We start from the raw sequence: 21,222 nt of genomic DNA, 5'->3' as shown, positions 1-21,222 counted from the left end.
AAATGGCCAACTTATTAATCAAAACAAAAACTATACATCTTAAATCTTCTAACTTTTCCTCAATTATTACACGGGTGCATAGTGAAGCAAAATGGAAGACAAATGAGATTGTAGTAAGAAACTTTTGAATTTTTAAGCATCGGAGAATTTGTATTTCACACAATCCAATCCCTTAGTTGATTTCACGTTATCAATACATATGAGGTCATTAGCCTGAACAGCAGAGAATTTTGACTTAACTTCCAGAAGAGTTCCTCAATCTTAAGAATACGAAAAATTGCAAATACAATTTGGCCACAAGCCATTCAAGTGTTACATGTTCACTACACTATATAGTTCATATCGTTGGACATTGCATAAACTTCATTTTTTCAAGCACAATATAAATTTGTATAGTCATGAAAATATGTCTGCAAGGGTTTCATTCCTTTTCCATTGTTTTTTGGGAGTTTATTAGGAGCAATTCTTCTTCAAATTGTGAGCCTTTGATAAAAAAAATTACCCCAAACCTCCCCAAAAGTCATGGATCTGAACACTGGAGATGTTAAACTTATCAGAGGCTTTGCAGGTTCTATAAGGGATTCTTTTGTTGGGTTAACGAAATAGACAACATTGTGTCTCGTATTGCTTGAATTTGTGATAACCAGGTGTTTAGCAGCAATGAGTCTTCCATTTGCTAATGATCTATATATCAATCATAGAAAGTTGAACTTTGTCATGCAAAACCTTATCATGAAGGTTAGCTTCAAGTAATCAAACTAATTCTTCACAAGATACAGTACGAATATATGGATTTTAGTAAATTAATCTATCTATAACTGTTAGATAGAAACAATAGTTCTGCATATGAATCTGTTAGTACAAAACTGTCAGGTAGTAAAATCAAAATGAATTATTGAAAAATATATTTAAGCCTAAAAAATTGAGATATACTTTTGATTATTTTTTCCTAAAAATATACTTATTGATTTTTTTTCAAATTATCATTTTGTGTCAATAACAATATATTTGAATGAGTAAATAGTCACTTTTGTCTCTAAACGTGTAATTCACTGACAAATGTGTCCCTAAAAGATGAAAATATAAAATTTATTTCTCAAAAGTGTAAAAAGTGCGACAAATATATTCAGTCGTTAACTTTCGTTTATCACCGTTAATAAAATAACCTATGTGACACAGATGGACGAATTTGTCACTGAAATGATTGTCAACGTGACCAAATCTAATTGTCATCATAGGGACATATTTGTTATATAATATTTTTAACAGAACAATGACACAAAACCCGTACAACCCAATAGTTCTCATTCTTGTAAATATCTCTTTATGTAAACATTTTTTCTGTTAGGCAAAAAGGATATTCATTGGCCTTATTCCTTTAGGTTAATACGTGTATATAAAATTGTATCTTTTTTCTAAAATCAATATACAAAATTCATTCTCAAATCATTACCTTAGCGTCTTGAATATCTTCTCTCTTGTCTTTATTCGTTTTATGGTATCAGAGCTCTGCCTGTTGTCCTCCCATGTCTTCAATGATCCATCGCTCAACCCTTCAAGTCCTTATTTCATCCATCCTAGTGATGGTCCTTCCTCTGTGTCTATTACCCATGTCCTTGACGGAACCAACTACCCGTCCTAGTCTCATACTTTCCATATGGCCCTCATCTCCAAAAATAAAATGGCATTCCTCCTTGGCACAATCCTGGTCCCTTCTATCAAAGAACCTTTTTACTCTGGGAGAGATGCAACACTCTCATCATGTCCTGGCTTTTGAATTCGCTTTCCCCCTCCATTGCTCAAAGCGTCATCTTCCTTGAATATGCTACCTACATTTGAAACGGCCTTCGTGAACGTTTTTCACAGGGAGATCTTCTCCGCATTCCAGAGCTCCAGGAATAAATATATGGCCTTTCTCAAGGTAACTGTTTTGTCTCTGACTTTTACACTGCCTTGAAAATCCTCTGGGAGGAATTGGATAATTATCATCCTTTTGTTACCTATTCTTGTGAGGCCAAGAAATACCACCAGTAGGATTTTGTCATTAGATTCTTGAAAGGATTGGATGAACGTTTTTCTGTTGTACGTTTCCAAATCTTGCTTTTGGATCCCTTTCCGACGGTCAATCGAGTTTTCTCCATGGTGGTTCAACAGGAATGTCAGCTCAGTGTCATTCCTCCTTCCTCTGCTAAACCCAATAGCTTTATCAATGCTTCCAACGATTTTGGTAAAAGTCGTGGTGTGTTTGGTTCGTCGTCCACCAACAAAAACACTTCCAATAAAAAGTTCTCTTATTGCCACCACACCGGACACATTATTGATGTTTGTTGGGGGAAGCACGATTATCCACCGGGTTACCCTCGCTACCCTGGCTGCCCACGGTTCAAAAATCGTGACTCCTCTTCTTCTACCAATAGCGCTGCTTCAGTCGACCCAATGGAGAGACCAACTGCTTCTTCAAGTCCTATTACTTTGACCCAAGCCAATTATCAATCTCTAATGGCCTTGATTCAACAGCCCAACTCTGCTTCTGATGCTACGGGAACAATCTTGTCCAGCCCAATAGCGCCAATCTCATTCAAGTTCCTTTTAATCAAAAAAATGGTTTTGACTCTAGTGGTATATTTCTTGCAACAATACACACTTCACACACAATACTTCTTCCACCACCCGTAAACATAGTGTGCCCTGGATCATAGATTTAGGAGCCACGGATCACATTGCATCTTCTTTAAATTGTTTTTCAAGTTATTCTAAAACAAATCCTATTCAAATTAATTTGCCAAATAAATCCATTGTCACTGCTTATATTTCTGGAACAATTATATTTTCTTCAAATTTCATTCTTCACGATGTCCTCTTTGTTCCTGAATTTCATTTCAATCTCTTGTCTATATCTAAGTTGCTTAAAATTCGTAAATTTACTCTTATCTTTGATGGTTTCTTTTGCATTATACAAGACAAGCATTCGTTGCAGATGATTGGTTTGGTTAATCTAGAGCAAGGTCTTTACCATTTAAATATCAATAAAGAAACCAAGATCCCTCAACCAAAAAAAAAAATCTCCATCAACAATAATATTGTCCGCACCATCTCCTCTTCTAACCTAAGGCATTTTAGACTAGGGCACCTTTTGGGAAACCATTTAAATATGTTACGTGAACAATTTCCTTTTATTCCAAGTCATGTTAATGAGAATTGTGACATTTTTCATTTTTCTAAACAAAGAAAATTGTCTTATAATCTTAGTACTAGTAGAGCTTTAAAGATTTTTTATTTAGTCCATATGAACATTTGGGGTCCTTTTTCCAAAGCTTCAATTGATGGATAAAAATATTTTTTGACCATTGTAGATGATTTTAGTAGATATACTTGGGTAGTGTTATTAAAGTCAAAATCTGAAGCTAAAATGCATGTCCAAAAATTTTATTGCTTTAATAGAAAATCAATTTGATTCCAAAATAAAGTGTATTCGTTCAGATAATGGACCCAAATTTTTTCTTAAAGATTCATTTGCCACAAAGGGTATCATTCATCACACTAGTTATGTTTACACCCCTCAACAAAATGGGCATGTAGAAAGAAAAATATCAACACATTCTTAACATTGCACGTGCCCTTATGTTCCAATCTCAATTACCTGAATATTTATGGTCTCATGCCATAAAACATTCATTCTTCCTTATTAACAGAATACCTTCTCCAGTCACTAATAAACAAACACCTTATGAGCTTTTGCACAATCATAAACTAGATTTTTCAATGCTTAAAGTTTTTGGGTCTTTATGTTATTCTTCAACCAATGGACCACATCAAAAATTTGATCCTAGATCTAGACAAGGTGTTTTTCTTGGATTTCAAACTGGAACAAAAGGGTACGTCATTTTAGATTTCCAATCAAGAGAAATTTTTGTCTCAAGAAATATCATATTTTATGAAACAATATTTCCTTCTATTCAAAATAATCAGGTTCCCAAGGAGGCCCAACATGATCCTCTACCTATGCCAACTAATGCCCAAAACCTTCATGAGGAAAGCCCAATACAAATGCCCAATCCAGAGTTAACTACTACTTACACCACCCAACAGCCCAACTTTATCCCATCTCCAAACCGACATTTACCATCATTTTTTTACCTTCACTATAATCACAGCTTCCCTCAACATCTCCACAATCAAGTTCTCCTCAATCTAGGACACCTGGTTCCCCTTCTTTCACCATTGACACTCCTTTGCACCATAACCCCACTCCTACACCTACTCCCTTTGTCCCAAGACGCTCTTCTCAACCTATCAAACCCAATGTTTGCCTTACAAACTATATTTGTAGCATCGAGACGTAGCCAAATCAATCATCATCAACATGCTTGTATCCTCTCCAATCTATTTTGTCATATTCTAACATCTCTGAGTCTGAGCATCACTATATAATGAATCTATCTTCTGGGGTTGAACCTCGAAGTTATCAGGAAGAAGTTTTGAGTCCCTGTTGGGTTGAAGCCATGAAAGATGAAATTGAGGCTTTGAAACTCAACAACACCTGGGATATTGTTGATACTCCAGCTGGTGTTAAACTTATAGCATGCAAATGGGTCTACAAAATTAAGAGAAAATCGGATAGAAGCGTGGAATGGTACAAAGCACAAATGGATGCAAAGGGCTTCTCTCAAGTGGAAGGAATTGATTTCTTTGAAACATTCTCTCCCGTGGTAAAAGTGGACACTATCTGTGTCATCCTCACTCTTGCTTCTGCAAATAAATGGCAGCTTCAACAACTCGATGTGAGTAATGCTTTCCTCCATGGTGACTTGTCTGAAGAGGTTTATATGATAATTCCTCAAGGATTGCAAGCCCATGGCTCTTCTTAGAGTTGCAAACTCAAAAAATCTCTATATGGCCTCAAGCAAGCTAGCCGCAAATGGTATGAAAAGCTTTCTGATCTTCTTATTTCATCCGGTTACAAACAATCACATGCAAATCATAGTTTATTTATCAAACACAATGGAGATGAATTTACAACTTTGTTGATCTATGTGGATGGCATTATTTTAATTGGAAATTCTGATGCTGAAATGGCCCAAATAAAAAATATTCTTCATTCAAATTTTCGAGTTAAGGATTTAGGAGCATTGAAATACTTTTTGGGTTTAGAAAAAATTACTCTGCTAATGGCATATATGTATCTTAACGTAAATATTGTCTTGAGTTGCTTGCTGATTCTAGAATGATGGGTTGCAAACCTTTTTCAACGCCTATGGAAAGTTCATTGCGGCTGCATCAAGATGATTCTAGTGATCTTCTTGATGATCCTTTATCCTATAGGCGTCTTGTTGGTCGTCTAATTTACCTCACCACAACCCATCCTGACATTGTTTTTGCAACCCAACAACTCAGCTAATTCATGGCTCATCCCATAAAGTCTCATCTAGGTGTTGCAAGGAGAGTCTTAAGATACCTGAAGGGTTCTCCAAGCAAAGGTCTTCAATTCAAGAGGGATACTTCTATACATTTAAGTGGCTTCAACGATGCTAATTGGGCAACTTGTGTTGACACCCGCAGATCAATCACAAGTTATTGTTTTTTCATTGGGAACTCTCTAGTGTCATGGAAAAAAAAAAGAAGCAAAATACAGTGTCTTGTTCATCTTCGGAAGCAATGCATCGTGTTATTGCTACAAGTACATGTGAACTACAGTGGCTCACATATCTTCTCAATGATTTAAAAATATGTTGTTCTAAACTTGCAACATTATATTGCGACAACCAAAGTGCACTTTACATTGCATCAAATCCAGTGTTTCATGAGAGAACAAAACACTTGGAAATTCACTACCATCTTGTTCGAGAAAAGGCTCAAGCAGGTCTAATGCGGTTGCTACCAGTTCCATCCTCTCATCAACTTGCTGACATGTTCACTGAGGCATTATCACCTCGTCTCTTCAAGTCAAATGTATCCAATTCGAGGTTAATTGATCTTTATACACCTCCATCTTGAGGGAGGCTAACAGAACAATGGCCCAAAACCCATACAGCCCACTAGCTCTCATTCTTGTTAATATCTATTTATGTTAACATTTTTCTGTTATGATCCTAAAGTAGATTCTAGAATAGTATGAGTTGTAATTTGTTAGGCAAAAAGGATATTCTTTGGCCTTATTCCTTTAGGCTAATACGTGTATATAAAATTGTATCTTTTTGCTAAAATCAATATACAAAATTCATCCTCAAATCATTACCTGAGTGTCCTGAATATCTTCTCTATTGTCTTTATTCATTTTAATTTTTTTTATTTTTCATTTTCCCACTCTACTAACAAATATGTCTCGAAAGGTGAAAATACAATTTGAAAAAATTTATAATGATTGCGACAAATTTTTTTTAACAAACTCATAAATTAAATTGAGTCTAAAAGAAAAAGAATACTAGTTTTATAAACTCATAAATAACTTTTTTATACTCCCATGCTTGATGAAAGTTTCAACTAAAACAAAAATGCTTTCAAGGAAAACAAAATGCGTCTCTGAAAGATGAAAATATAAAATTTAGTCCCTGAAAGTGTAGAAAGTGCAACAAATATATCCAGACATTAATAATAGATTGTGACTAATTATTATAATTTGGAAAAATTTATAATGATTGCGACAAATTTTTTTAACAAACTCGTAAATTAAATTGAGTCTAAAAGAAAAAAGAATGCTAGTTTTATAAACTCATAAATAACTTTTTTTATACTCCCATGCTTGATGAAAGGTTCAAGTAAAACAAAAATGTTTATTGTAAAACATTATAGTTAAATTAGATTCATGAATAATTTTTAGGAAAAATTACAATTACAATAATATTTTTAATTTCTAAAAAAGACTCACCTCCTTTGGAATAATTTTTTAAATGATCAGTCAATAAAAAATCATTGTGGATGATTTTAAAAAAATAATTTAAAAATCAACAAAATTTTATTATAACTTGTAATTTGATGTCATTGCATATACTAATAGATATTCATATTTTATTATGAAAAATTTATTAAAAAAATTATTAAATAAATAGTGTTTGATTAAACAGAAACAATGATCTCTTTATCGTTTTACAGTAAAAAAAATTGTTTTTTTTTCTGTGTTGATAGCATTTATTCAAGAGTTAACAACCAAATGATTGATTTTTTTGTAGTTGAAGAAAAGTAAGAAGAATTTGCCAAAGTAATAAAAATTCACTTCCATTGATAATATTTTATCGCAATCATTATAAATTTTTCAAAATTAAAATAAGTAGTCACAATCAATTATTAATGTACGAATATATTTGTCGCACTTTTTACACTTTCGGGGACTATATTTTATATTTTCATCCTTTAGAGATATTTTTGTCAACGAAGTGGGAAGACGAAAAATCAAAAAAATATTATATGACAAATATGTCCCTATACTGGCAATTAGAGATGACCACGTTGATAGTCATTTTAGTGACAAATTCGTTCATTTGTGTCATGTAGGCTATTTTATTAATGGAGACGACCAGAAGTTAACGACCGGATATATTTGTTACATTTTTTATACTTTCGGGAACTAAATTTTATATTTCCATCTTTCAGAGATACATTTGTCAATGAATTACACATTTATAAACAAAAGTGATTATTTATCCACATTTGAATTGATAATTTTACTAGAGCAAGCTACGGGGAAAAAATACCTGTAACATAATCCCGATGTTTACCACAAAGGCATTGTGAATTGGCTCAACACCAATCCATTCCCATCTTTGAAGACCTGCAGTGCATTGATCCCTACTTCTTGAAACAAAATGGTAATAAGGATAGATTCTTTGTGCATGAATGTTCCTAAGGTTAAACTTGGTTCAAGACAAGGAGGGTAGAAATGAGACAGCACTACTGGATTTTCACCAAGTCCTCCACAAAAATATTCTGGGTTGAGATCAAATCCTTCACAAATCAGCTCCAAAATTTGAAGTGCCAGTTTCCTTAGTTCTTGTGTGTATTTCCCTACAACTTCACTGAAAAACTGATACATGCTTGGTCAAATTATCAAATAAAACAACTGCAACAGCAGTACAGCACTATGAAAGCATTATTTTTGTGAAAACAATTAGTAATTTTTCCCAATGAACAGCGAAATTCTGTGGCAACATTCAAAATTAGTACGTACAAATAGAAATTAATTAAGTGTACCAAGAAGAGCATTTGGAGAAAGGATAATAAAGTATACCAAGAAGCGTGTGGTCTACCCTTGGATAGTTGGGTCGAAAAGATTCACACTAGGCATGACAACAGGACATGGGCGGGTTTAGCCTCCCCAGCCTGTGCCTCACTCCTTGAACCTGAAACCTGATCCTTGTCGGAGTCCAAAAGTTAAATTCATTCCTCTCCCGCTTAGATAGGGATCGGGTTTCCTTGTCTCGTCCCGTCCTGCCTTTGATCCTATCTTATTTTATTATTCATAAAAAATGGAAAAAAATGATAATTTTTTTTTGTAATTAAACTAAATCTATTACATAATGTTAAATTAAAATTTTAAGTAAAAATCATTTGATCTCATTTATTTTTGGATAGCTTAAAAAAAATAATGATCATAACACCTTGTTTATTAAGGTTGAAATTCCAAGTATTTAGCAGTAAATAAGTAAAAATTATTTACTCATTTATTTTTTCAGCTCAACATGAAATTAAGTAAAAGTTATACATAATTATAAGAAAAATAATAATTTCATGCATAAAATAAATATTAATCCATTAAAATTTATAATAGAAACTAGTAACTAGTATCATCAAACAAAGTGTTCTAAAATAAACATACAGTCTTGTTCCATCTTCCAACAATCTAACAAAAAACACAAAAAATAAAAAGAAACATAGTCTAAACTTTCAGGTCTAGCAAAGTGTCATAATAAAACCTAGTTGACACGCATAAGAAATATTTAAAATACTAATTTAAAATATTTATTATATTAGAATAGTAATAGGAAGGGGGCAGAGATTAGCATTTCTGATCCATTTTGAACTCAACTTTCTCAATCAAGAAAAATTCAAACCCAACTCGACTCTTATCAACTTGATTTTTCCGGTCAAATTCGAGACGAATCCGGGTCAATCCCACTGGGATGAGTACAATTGTTATGTCTGATTAACGCATGCTTTTTTTTAAAAACAAAATATTAACACAAGCTTTTTCTTCTTGACAATTGTTAACGTTTCTCTTAAATGTACATTAAAAAAAAATTAACAGCTCAGAATAAAAAAAAATCAATTGACATAATACTAGGATATCGTGTTCAATTCGAATAAAAAAAATCAATTGACATATTATGAAATATGTTCACTTCTAAGAATTTACATTCTTTAGATTATCTAAACTGATTGTAGAATATTATAGTATTTGTGCAATACACGGTCTAGCTATACGCAGAATATTATCTAAACGTACTGATTAATATTGTAGAATATATATTTATTGTATACCTAGTAGTTATAGTTGCATGATATTTATTCTCTCAAATTTTGCAGATTTGTATAAGGAGATATGTATTAAGAGTTATGTGACGCAGCTAAGATTTTGTTATTTAAAACGGCACCGCCCGTTGTTTTTATACCCTATTATTATTATTATTATTATTATTATTATTATTATTATTATTATTATTATTATTATTATTATAAGAAATCCACGAGCTAAGAACACATTATTATAAACCTAGCTAGCAGCTCAACTACAATTAAAAAAAAAAAAGATATATTGAAATTTAAAGGAGGTAACGTGCACGTTTAAGTAAAAAAAGAGAGAGAGAAAGCAAAGAAGAATTTACCGGTATCCAACAGGTTTCTCGGGCCAATAATCCTTGAATTCTCCAGAAGGTTGACATGGGTGTGATAATGTGTCTTTCCAATATTCAACCACGTCTTTGGTGGTTCTTGCACTACTTGTATAGATCTTGCAGCTTCCATTTGGATCCTTAGGGCTTTCATGTATCTTTACATCCGCAGGCATGGCATGGAATTCTTTGAAAATATTCTGTGTAGAATCCACTAAATCCTTAGAAACTCCATGGTTGATAACCTAGCTACTTCACAGTTTCAGATTAACCATGGCATACATAATCAACCCAAAAAACAAATGATATATATATATATATATATATATATATATATATATATATATATATATATATACACACACACACATCTAAGACTGTCAAATAATGTATCGTATTTTGCATAACAAGAAATTTATTGGACACACCAAGTTATATAACATAACACCAAAGATGCATGTTATGTAACTCGTGTAGCCAATAGATCGTATGTTACACGATGAAAGCTGATTCCAACTCTACAATACAAACACATTTGTAAAAACCAGTACTCATCATGTTACGACAAACACATGTGATGAAGGACGTACTAATAAAAAGAAGAAATTAACTAAATCATAGGGAAATAGTAATAAATCAACAATTTGAACCTGGAAAAAGACATAATCCTGGGAGGAGTTCAAAATGTTCTTTATGGTAACAGCTCGATCATGTCCTCCAAGATCAATAACTGGAACTAACTTGCCAGAGGCCAAAATAGCATTGCCGGGTCTTCTTTCTGGTGGTTGCACATATGATGATGTCACCAAAGAATCAAGATTATACCAACTAGACACAAGCTTCCGATCCACGATGTTAAAACAGCATGAGTGGCACGGATGATCTCTCGGACGATAATAAGCGAAAATGCGAGGCAATTGTTAAATTAAATACACTTCCTTATGATGTATCCCCTTCCTATTTTTCTTTTAATTTTTTTTGTTTGCAGTGACTGTTCACTGAAATAAGAGAGATCTATTAGCATTTGACTTTGGTTTCTTCAACACGATTTTTAAGAATAAATAAAACTAACTCAAGGATTGATTTCCAAAGTAAGATACTACTATGCTCAACTCTGCATTGACAATGACATGACAAAGCTCAACTCTGCATTGAATAGCATGAATACAATGGACAAGACATGCATGACAGCCAACAATTGTTCTTCAGATAGGCTAAGGCTGAGTAATTAATAAAAATTACCCACTCCGATCCATTTTTATTTGTACACCGCTCTTCCTGGTGTGATAGAAACACATGTGTTTGCCAGTCATTTCCTTTATAATTAAGTTCATAAACAGCTGGGATACATGTTAACGGACTCATAATTGTCACACATGTTGGAATTTTCAGTTTTTCAATTCCTATTTTCCTGTAATGTTTTTTGTTCGATTTTTATGGGAAGTGAATTTCTGTCCATGGTCCATTTTCTAGTTACATTCAACCCATGTTGACCAACGTTTCAGCAATAAGTCATGATATTATTATTATTATCCATATCCACTTTATAAATAAAATTTAAAGTTCTTATTTTGGATCATCAAACCTACTCCTCTCTTTAAATAAAACACACCATCGAGTTTAAACAAGTGAGGGATCTAGAAAGTTAAAATTATGAAGGTCGAAGAAGGTTGATAACAATGGTGAGAGATATGTATCTCTGAAAATAATATTTTTCTTCTCTGTTTTTAGTGTTTGGTCTGAATGTGTTGTTTATGATTCAAACTAGTATATTTATAAATTTTACATTTACATTTGATATCAGAGTCTTCTTTGCCTCTGTCTTGTTTCTATTTTGACACTCATACGTTCTTTTTTTAAGATATGGGCACTTCTTGGTTTTTGAACGTTTTAATTTATATTAAAACTGAAAATCATATTAGAATCGATTTTCCTTTTTATATGTGATTTAAAATGATAACTTTGACTTTGTAAATGACTAAAAACCATCGGGTGTCCATTCGGGTTCGTGGGTCGCAACCGGGTCAAAGTGATCCGGCTCAAGGTTGAAGACAATTAAATGACCTTTCGTATTGTTTCATTTCCGTCATTTTGATGCTAATGACGTGGGCTATTTTTGGAATCACTTATTGCATTTTAGTACAGACCATCTGGCTAATGCTTTTAATAATATTAAAATCATACTCTACACAATTGATGCTGAAGGCTATGTTTGCTTTGGCCACCCATGTCGTTTTTAAACCATTTGAAGGCCTAATAATTGTTTATATATATAAACAACTTATACATTGTCCAGCGATATAAGTTTTATGTGAAATACCTTAATGTCTTTAATTAATAATTAAATACGTACAAAATTTGCTAAATAATTGAATAACATATGCTAAACATTGTCTTCCCTTTTCATATGCCATAATTTTTATTGATAATTATACATATGTTAAATAATTAAATTGAACTGTTTAGTATATATATGGTTATGAATTATTTAGTGCATTTTAATGTGTTTAAATTATTTTTTCATTATATGTTTGAATTTAATATTTATTTAAGCATGTAATATTAAGTTAAATGATTTATGCACGTTAAAAATAATCATTAGAGAGCTTACACCTTTTCTTTTATTGAATAATGATATGCATATATTATTTATTTATTTCTTGAATTTTGTAAGTATGATTTTATGATTATTGTACATGCAAAATTATGTTAAATAATATTTATGCAATGTTATTCAATTATTTGCATTATTGAGAATGTTATGCAAATATTTAGCTCTTTATTAAGAATTAATTAATGTTAAGTAATTAATATAATTTAAATGATTAGAAAATAACCACAACTTCTTTAATAGATTAGGTGGGTATATATATATATATATATATATATATACTTAAACATTAGTTGTGATTAATCATATGTAATATAATATAATCTGCCCACAGGGATTTTATTATATTTGTATGACTAATTAGGATAAAATATTAGGTTGCATTTCTTAATTTACCCACAAAAATTAAGGAAAAAGGAACATAATTTGATAGTTTTATCATAAGTTTGAATCTAATTGGGTAGGACTTTAATTCACAAGCAAGTTTTATGTCACTAGGTTCATAAACTAATACAAGTGTTACATTAGTAAAACAAAATATTTTATTTAGTCTTAAATTATGAATAATGAGAATGTATGTTTGAACTTTGTAATTAATCAATTTGCGAGCATTTTTTATATTAAGTGTGATATTCCCGAATTGAAAGGGGACAATTGTAAGGTTTGGAAAGAGAGAATTCTCCTTCATTTAGGGTGGATGGATATTGACTATGCCATTAGAAAAAATGAACCACTGGTATTACTGAAACTAGAACTTCAAATGTTATTGATCTTTATGAAAAATGCGAGAGATCTAATTGCCTCTCTGTGATGTTCATAAAAACCAATATATCTACTAGTATCCGTAGTTCTGTTGATCAGCATGAAAAGGTCAAGGATCTTTCTAAGGCCATTGATGATCAATTTGTTACATCTGATAAGGTCCTTGCCAACACCCTTATAATCCAGTTCTCATCCTTAAAGCTCTATCGGATAAGAGGAGTACGTGATCACATCATGTGCATGAGGGATATAGTGGCTCAGCTAAAAGCCTTGGAAATTACCATGTCAGATTCTTTCCTAGTACACTACATTTTGATGTACTCTACCTATGCAATATGCCCATTTCAAAATCTCTTATAACACACATAAGGATAAGTGGTCAATTAATGAGCTATTGACTATGTTTGTTCAAGAATAGGAAAGGTTAATAATGGAACAGGGTGAAAGAGAATATTTGACTGCTCAAGGAAAGAAAAAGGGGGATCAAGCCAAGAATAAGGACAAGATTCCTGCTCAGCCGGTCATAAAGAAAAAGTCAAAGTGTTTCTTTTGCAAGAAAAAATGGCACATGAAGAAAGACTGCTCAAAATTTAAGAGTTGGCTCGACAAGAAAGGTACTTCATTTACTTATGTCTGTTATGAATCTAATATGATTAATGTTAATCATAACACATGGTGGATTGATTCTGGTTCTACAATCCATGTTTATAATACCTTGTAGGGTATGGAAAACCTCAAGAGACCAGTGGAAAGTAAGCAGTACATCTATTCAAGAGGCAAGATGAGCTCGTATGTGGAAGCCATTGGGACATGCAGTTTAGTTTTAAGCAGCAGTTTTATTTTGTGTTTAGAAAAGACATTTTATGTTCCAATTTTTTTTAAGAATTTGATTTTTGTATCAAGACTTGCACCATTGGGTTTTTCCTTTAATTTTTCAAATTTTGGCTTTTCTTTAATTAATAAATCTGGAATTAATAGTTCTGGTGCATTACTTGATGGCTTTACTTTATTGAATTTCAAAATGATGTTGCCTATAATTTTATGCATGTTACTGTTGGGTTAAAATGATGTGTTGTGAATGAGGAATCCTCTATGTTATGGCATTGAAGATTAAGACAAATCTCTACCGAGAGAATTAAGAGATTGGTAAATGAATGAGTACTTATGTAGATTGCATTAAGGATAAGCAAACTAACAAGTCTAAGAAGGGTGCAAAGAGGAGCTTAAACCTATTAGAAATCATACACGCTGATATTTGTTGTCCAGACATGGACTCAAGTGGCTCGAAATACTTTATCACTTTCATAGACGATTATTCACGATACATGTATCTCTACTTACTTAATTCTAAAGATGAAGCTTTCAAAGTTTTTAAGGCCGAAGTGGAGAAACAATGTGAAAAGCAAATTAAGATCATGAGATTTAATAGAGGTGGAGAGTACTATGGTAGATACACGGAGAATGGACAAGCACCTGGTCTATTTGTAAAGTTTCTTCAAGAACATGAGATTGTTGCCCAGTACATTATGTCTGGTTCTCTGGATTAGAATGGTGTGGTAGAAAGAAGAAACCAAACTTTAATGGACATGGTGAAGAGTATTGTTAGTCACTATTCATGAGTTAGTTTAGTGTTGAATACTTGCAAGAAAATAGCGCTTTAACTCCAATTTATGGTTCTATTTGTAGGAATTGTACATATTTTTTTGTTTAGTGTGATTTTATATAGTAGAGACTCCAATTTTGTGAATTAATGTTGAATCCAACTCAATTTCAGGCCAAAGAAGATAAGGTTCAAGTAGTTGATGACTCGCTCAGCGAGGCAGATCCGCTCAGCGAGTGGCATTCGCTTAGCGAAGCATCAAGCTCGCTTAGCGGATGGAGAAACCCGAGAAGAGGATAAGCCAGAGATGTGCTCGCCCAGCGTGCAACCAGCCCGTCCAATGAGGACGTTGTCTCTTCTCGCGCTCAGTGCGCCCAGTTTCGTTAAGCCAAAATTCACTTACTCTCGCTTAGTGAGCCAGTCTCGCTAAGCGAGCCTTCAAAAGCTGAAAGGTCCAAGAGCCTTTAAAACACTGAAGTTGGCGGAAATAAAAAGAAGAAGTTCGCATTTGGAAGCAGAAGAGACACAAGGAGAGCAGCAAAGAAAGCTTAGTCCAGAAAATAGAGAGATTTAGGGTTTAGAGGTTGTAGGAGATATCCTCAACCATCTTCTTCCATTTCTTTCACCAAAAATAGTTCATTTCTTTTAGTTTGAGTTTTTGCTTGTAATGGAAGGCTAAGCCTCTTTGTTGGGGAGCTCTGCTGAACAATATTGATGTAACACTCTTACTATATATTCAATGTTGTTTTTTTGTGTTCATTGCTTCTATCTATGCTTATTTTATATGCTTGTGGCTTGATCACCCATTTGTATGTGTAGTTAGGCTTTTTAGCATTAGGAAATGCTTCAAAACCTTAGAACTTGTTAGAGCAAGCTAGAAATCTGTATGTCTAGGAATAAAGCGCAGTGATCTAGTCCATATTATGCTCTAGGCTTAATACAACTCTTTTAGACTAAGTTTGTTGAGGGATCAAGGACGAAGTTTAAAGAGAGTTAGGCTCATTCACTAGAGGAATCTTGGTTTGAGTAGTTTCTCAGCATAAGAACACTAGGATAGCGTTAAATAGAGAAAAATGCATACTAAACATCAAGAGAAATTCAGTAGAACGACCCAATGCTCTTTACTTGATAAGTCTCACCTTCATAGTTTTAGATATTTTGTTTATGTTCAAATAGGTTTTCTAGTACAAAACTCAATACTTACTTTGCTTTTAATTCCTATAATTGTTTGCATACTGAATGTACATGGTCTGAGTGAAACAAATTTCTTGAGGATACGATACTCATACCGTTTTATACTACTTGTGTGAATTGGTACACTTGTCAATCAGCATTCCAACAAGTATGAGGAGTAATAGAAAACTTCCTTAATTCTTGTGGATTGAAGCACTAAAGATGATTGTGTATATATTAAATTGAGTACCAACCAATGTTGTCTCAAAGACACGTTTTGAGTTATTCAAAGGTTGGACATCGAGTTTGCAACATATCGCATTTGGGGATGCCCGTCTGAAGTGAGAATTTATAACACACAAGAAAAGAAACTAGACCAAAGAAGTATCAGTGGGTATTTCATTGGATATGAAAAAAGGTTCAAAGGGTATAAATTCTATTGTCCATCAAATACCACTAGGGTTATGGAATCGAGAAATGCAAAATTTCTTGAGAATGACTTGATCAGTGGGAGTGGTCAATTTCAGGACATTGATTCTGAAAAGGATCATTATGAAGCTCAACCATTTGGCTTAAATGATAGATTGGTTGTCATTCACAACCCTCAAGTACAAATGTGTGTTAAACAACCAATGATTGAAATTTCACAAACTGTTGAAAATGATCCTGTAGATCAAGTTGCAGACAAGGAGCCACAAATGATCTTGAATCATTTTCACAGGCAATGAGTTATAAGGAATCAAACTTGTGGTACAATGCTATGAAAGATGAAATGGATTCTATGGCATCTAACCAAGTCTGGGATCTCGTCGAGTTGCCTAAAGGTGTAAAAGCCATTGGATGTAGATTGGCCTTTAAAACAAAGAAAGACTCACAAGACAACATTAAGAGACATAAGGCAAGACTAGTTGTCAAAGGGTTCACTTAAAGAGAAGGAATCGACTATACAAAGATATTTTCTCTTGTATCTAAGAAATATTATTTTCGAGTAATTATGGCATTAGTAGTTCATTTTTACTTTGAGTTACATCAAAGACATTCCTTAATGGTCATTTAGAGGAATATGTTTACATGAAACAACCTGAAGGATTCTTCTCTAGTGATAGTGAGCACTTAGTCTCTAAGCTTAATAAATCCGTCTATGGATTGAAACAAGCCTCCCACCAATGGTATCTAAAATTTCATGAGGTCATCACTTCATTTGGTTTTGAAGAGAACATCATGAATCAATGTATATACCAGAAGGTCAGCGAGAGTAAGATTTGTTTTTTGTGTTATATGTGGATGATATTTTGCTTGCAACTAATGATAAGAATTTGCTATATGAGGTAAAACAATTTTTTCAAAGAACTTTAATATCAAGGATATGGGAGAGACATCTTATGTCATTGGCATTAAGATCCATAAGGAAAGGTCTTGAGGCATTTTAGGTCTGTCTCAAGATACGTATATTAACAAAGTTTTAAAGAGATTTAACATGAAAGATTGTTCACCAATTGTAGCTCTCATTGTGAAGGGTGACAAACTCAATTTGAGTCAATGCGCAAAAAATGATTTTGAACAGGAACACATGAAGAATATTCTATATGCTTCAATTATTGGAAGCCTTATGTAGGCTTAGGTTTGCACCATACCTAACATTGCATATGTTGTTAGAGTTTTGGGAAGATATCAAAATAATCCAGGTATTGATCATTGGAAAGCTACAAAAAAAGTGATGAGATATCTTCAAGGAACAAATGATTACATGCAGGTGTACAAACAAACTAATTGTCTAGAAGTGATTGGCTACTCAAATTATGACTATGATGGTTGCGTTGATTCACGAAAATCAACATTTGGTTATATTTTTATGCTAGCTAGTGGAGTTGTATCTTGGAGAAGTGCCAAGTAGACCTTGACTGCTACTTCCACTATGGAGGCTGAGTTCGTTTCCTGTTTTGAGACTACCTTGCATGGTGTATGGTTGAAGAGTTTCGTAGAGTTGTGGACTCTATTTCTAGGCCATTGAAGTTGTATTATGACAACTATGCTGCAATATTCATGGCTAAAAACAACAAAAGTTGAAGTCGAAGTAAGCACATCGACATCAAGTACTTAACCATAAGAGAACATGTTAAAGAAAAGAAAGTGGTATTTGAACACATTAGTACTAAGTTGATAATTGTCAATCATTTGACTAAAGGCATGCCACCAAAGAATTTTAAGGATCATGTAGTACGAATAGGACTTGGTTTCATGGTGTGATTTCATTGTAGTACAATTGATATTTTTGAAACTCTTATTTAGTTTGATATTTTCTCATATTGTTTTGTGAACATTTTTAATTATTTATTTTGAGAAATGTCATTAAGTTTAGATCTGGAATAAATATATGGTTTATTTATAAAGTTGAGAGCTAGCATTTACAGACTTAATATATTGAGCTAGCATTATACCGTTAAAATAAGTGGAACCGCATATATGCGATAAATAATTTATATTATATATGATAAAAATATTTTGAATTAATGAATGGTGTTAATGTCAATTGATAACGTAAAAAAATAAGTTCATTAAATTTAATATTTTAAAATTAACTAATTATACTATTATTGATTTTTAGTTTATTCAAAATAAGAAATAAAATGAATTATTATTATTATTATTGAAATGCAAAAATAATTAAAATAATTAAAACATTTTTAATGTCATAAAATAGTCAGCTAATCTATTAAAAAAATTAAAATTAAAATCTTCTTTTCTAATTTTTCTTTTATATCTAAATATTATCACAAATAAACAACATAAGAAAACCATATAATCAATAAATATTTTGACCAATGAGATTTAACTCAATTAATTGAATAATATAAATAAGTTGTTGTAAATCTCAAGTACTATTTTCAATTCTTACAATGAAAAAACCAATAAATATTTTAATTCAATCCTTTTTATACATTTTAAAATATTACAATTTAAAAGAATTTATTTTGTATTTATAATATTTTTCATTAAAATATTATTTAAAATGTTATAATTATAAATGTGTTTAGATAAAAGCTGACCAATTAAAAAAAAACTTAGGTATTTATACGTTAGATTGGCATTCATAATGATAAAATTAAAATTCAAAACAACCCCCATGGACGGATAATATAAATTAATAACTCGATCTATTGAATGCGGACGGCATGCTCACTAAAGTTCTGAATAGCAAAATTAGTTAAATTACATTAATTAAACTAGTTTTTTTGAATTAACTAATTAAATAGTTTACAAAATCTAGAAAGACGCCTAATCAAAATAAGAGTCTCGCCAAGGAAGTCAATTCTTGGTCCCTTCAAACAAGAAAGTGTGGTAGTAATTAATATTCTACATCGTGATCTCTTTATATGTGGTTGAAGTTGTCGTGAACAACTGCATTACCCTATTGACCAGACCTTGGGTCATTCTTTGCATATATCAACTTAAAAAACCGAAAAAACATGAGGCTTGCCCCTGGTTTTCTTTAAAAGTCAAATATTTTATCTTTGAACACAGCCCACTGTATAGGCCGAACTTGTATGCCAAGTCTTCTTCTAATCAGCCCTCCAAACCCTATATATACAAATCGCACACAGAAATTCAGGCCATGCAAGAAAATCAAGATCAAATTAACAACCATTGTTCGTTGTGGCAGTAGCAAAACAACACCTTTTTGAAACCCGAGGTTCAGAGAGAAAAGAAACATTTTCCAAATTAATGGGGCGTTGGATGAAACCAGAGGTACATACCATATACATTATTTAATTTCATAGATTTATTAATCTCTTGTTTATGAGTTGCTTTCACTTTTATAAAGTTATTTATTGACTGGACGGTATATAGTAGTTGTGTTTTACGAGACTCTGGCACCTGACCTATATATATTTGTAGGTTTACCCTCTATTGGCTGCAATGACCTTTGTTACCGGCATGTGTGTGTTCCAACTAACAAGAAATGTGCTCGGGAACCCTGATGTTAGGTAAAGTTAGTTGATTCATCAAGAAATATTATACTCAAATTCGTTATTTCAAGAGCTTAATTTTCATATAATAAATCAATATAAAGAACTTTACATTATAAAACTATATTTTGATTTGTGCGTTCAGTGACTGGATTAAAAAATCTTATAAAGGGGTTAAATTTTTTTTTTTCTTTATAGTTATTTAAATGTCTAACTTTTAATAAATAATAATTTTTCACTTAAAATTAAAATTATTTTTTATATTAAATAACAATAACCTTATTTGTTATTATAATAACAACAAACACAATTAATTTTATATAATTTTACATTAGTTATCATCTTAATCATTATAATAAGATCATAAACATAACTAATTTTATACTAATTAATATTAATCATTATTACAATAACAACCAATTAATTTTATATAATTTATATTAATCAACTTAATAAATGAAAAAAAATCAAAAAAGGAGAGCCGAGCTACTGCTAAACAGTATTATCATACATGACCATCTACTAAAAAAATCTTCATACTTTGATTGCACTATTTTGCTCATGTTGTTTGGCAATTTGCTGTAGGATTAACAAAACTCGGAGAAGCATGGCAGTGTTGGAGAACAGAGAAGAGGGAGAGAAATATGCTGAGCATGGCCTGAGGAAGTTCCTTCGTACTCGACCACCAGAGATTATGCCAACCATCAACCACTTCTTCAGCGAGGATAAATGAAAGAGTGTCACACGTAGTAGAATACCAAAATAATTCAACTTATGGAAGAAAAATCAAAGTTTCTAAATCTGTCAAGCAGCTTGCATATGAACTTTGTCATATTACGTGTTGTTTGATGTCTCTTCGCGTCTTGTAATTGTCGGCATCAAAATGAAAAATAAAATTTTTGTATAATTTTGTTTATATATAAATCATTGCTGTTCTTACTTTTATTACTGGCAAGTTTTTTGTGTAAGTTTAAATAAAATGTAAATAAAAATTAATTAAAGAGATTAATAGATATTTTTATTATTAAAAAATGTTATATTTATTAAATAAAAATAAATTAAAATTAAAATTTAAAAAATTATGAAAAATAAATTTTTGATTAAGATGAATCATCTTTATTGATATGGTGTGGTTAATTAGTCAGCATTAACAATATTCTTAACACTAAATTTGGATTTTTTTTTTAATATTGATTCTTTATTGTTGTAAGAGTTTAATGTCTTTACATGTAAAATTTATTTTATATGATTATCCAATCATAAATCACTTTTTGAATTATTTTAAAA

The 21,222-nt window shown here is 31.9% G+C and overlaps 2 protein-coding genes across 5 annotated transcripts; one reads left to right on the top strand and one right to left on the bottom strand.

Annotated features, from left to right (window-relative positions):
• Positions 1-7,429: 7,429 nt before the first annotated feature.
• On the bottom strand, positions 7,430-11,116 carry LOC106799769 (hyoscyamine 6-dioxygenase). Of its 4 annotated transcripts, none has more exons than XR_005892652.1 (4): positions 10,472-11,116; positions 9,816-10,021; positions 8,222-8,433; positions 7,430-8,009 (listed from the first exon to the last, which is right to left on the bottom strand). XR_005892652.1 is itself a non-coding variant. In XM_014779236.3 (3 exons), the coding sequence occupies exons 2-3, from the start codon at positions 9,995-9,997 to the stop codon at positions 7,709-7,711; spliced, it is 483 nt and encodes a 160-aa protein (XP_014634722.1). In that variant the 5' UTR covers positions 9,998-10,021; positions 10,472-11,112; the 3' UTR covers positions 7,430-7,708. The 4 variants fall into 4 exon arrangements, 2 of the variants coding, with proteins under 2 accessions (XP_014634722.1, XP_040874354.1); XR_005892651.1 differs by having other exon boundaries at positions 7,877-8,017; XM_014779236.3 differs by lacking the exon at positions 8,222-8,433 and having other exon boundaries at positions 10,472-11,112.
• Positions 11,117-19,554: 8,438 nt separating this feature from the next.
• Positions 19,555-20,880, top strand: LOC100527287 (uncharacterized). The gene is made up of 3 exons (XM_003531827.3): positions 19,555-19,714; positions 19,865-19,953; positions 20,521-20,880. The coding sequence occupies exons 1-3, from the start codon at positions 19,691-19,693 to the stop codon at positions 20,666-20,668; spliced, it is 261 nt and encodes an 86-aa protein (XP_003531875.1). The 5' UTR covers positions 19,555-19,690; the 3' UTR covers positions 20,669-20,880.
• Positions 20,881-21,222: the final 342 nt, after the last annotated feature.

Source organism: Glycine max, chromosome 8, assembly GCF_000004515.6.
Source record: "Glycine max cultivar Williams 82 chromosome 8, Glycine_max_v4.0, whole genome shotgun sequence".
Classification (NCBI taxonomy): Eukaryota; Viridiplantae; Streptophyta; class Magnoliopsida; order Fabales; family Fabaceae; genus Glycine; species Glycine max.
Note: the sequence above shows the minus strand (reverse complement) of the source record. Positions and strands in the feature narration are given on the sequence as shown.

Bases quoted from the DNA above. Each gene is read 5' to 3' on its own strand.
- LOC100527287 (XM_003531827.3), top strand. From the start codon at position 19,691: ATGGGGCGTTGGATGAAACCAGAG. The intron at 19,715-19,864 runs GTACATACCATA...ATATATTTGTAG, and splicing joins GGCGTTGGATGAAACCAGAG to GTTTACCCTCTATTGGCTGC. The intron at 19,954-20,520 runs GTAAAGTTAGTT...AATTTGCTGTAG, and splicing joins CTCGGGAACCCTGATGTTAG to GATTAACAAAACTCGGAGAA.
- LOC106799769 (XM_014779236.3), bottom strand. From the start codon at position 9,997: ATGCCTGCGGATGTAAAGATACATGAAAGCCCTAAGGATCCAAATGGA. The intron at 8,010-9,815 runs GTAAATTCTTCT...TCAGTTTTTCAG, and splicing joins GAGAAACCTGTTGGATACCG to TGAAGTTGTAGGGAAATACA.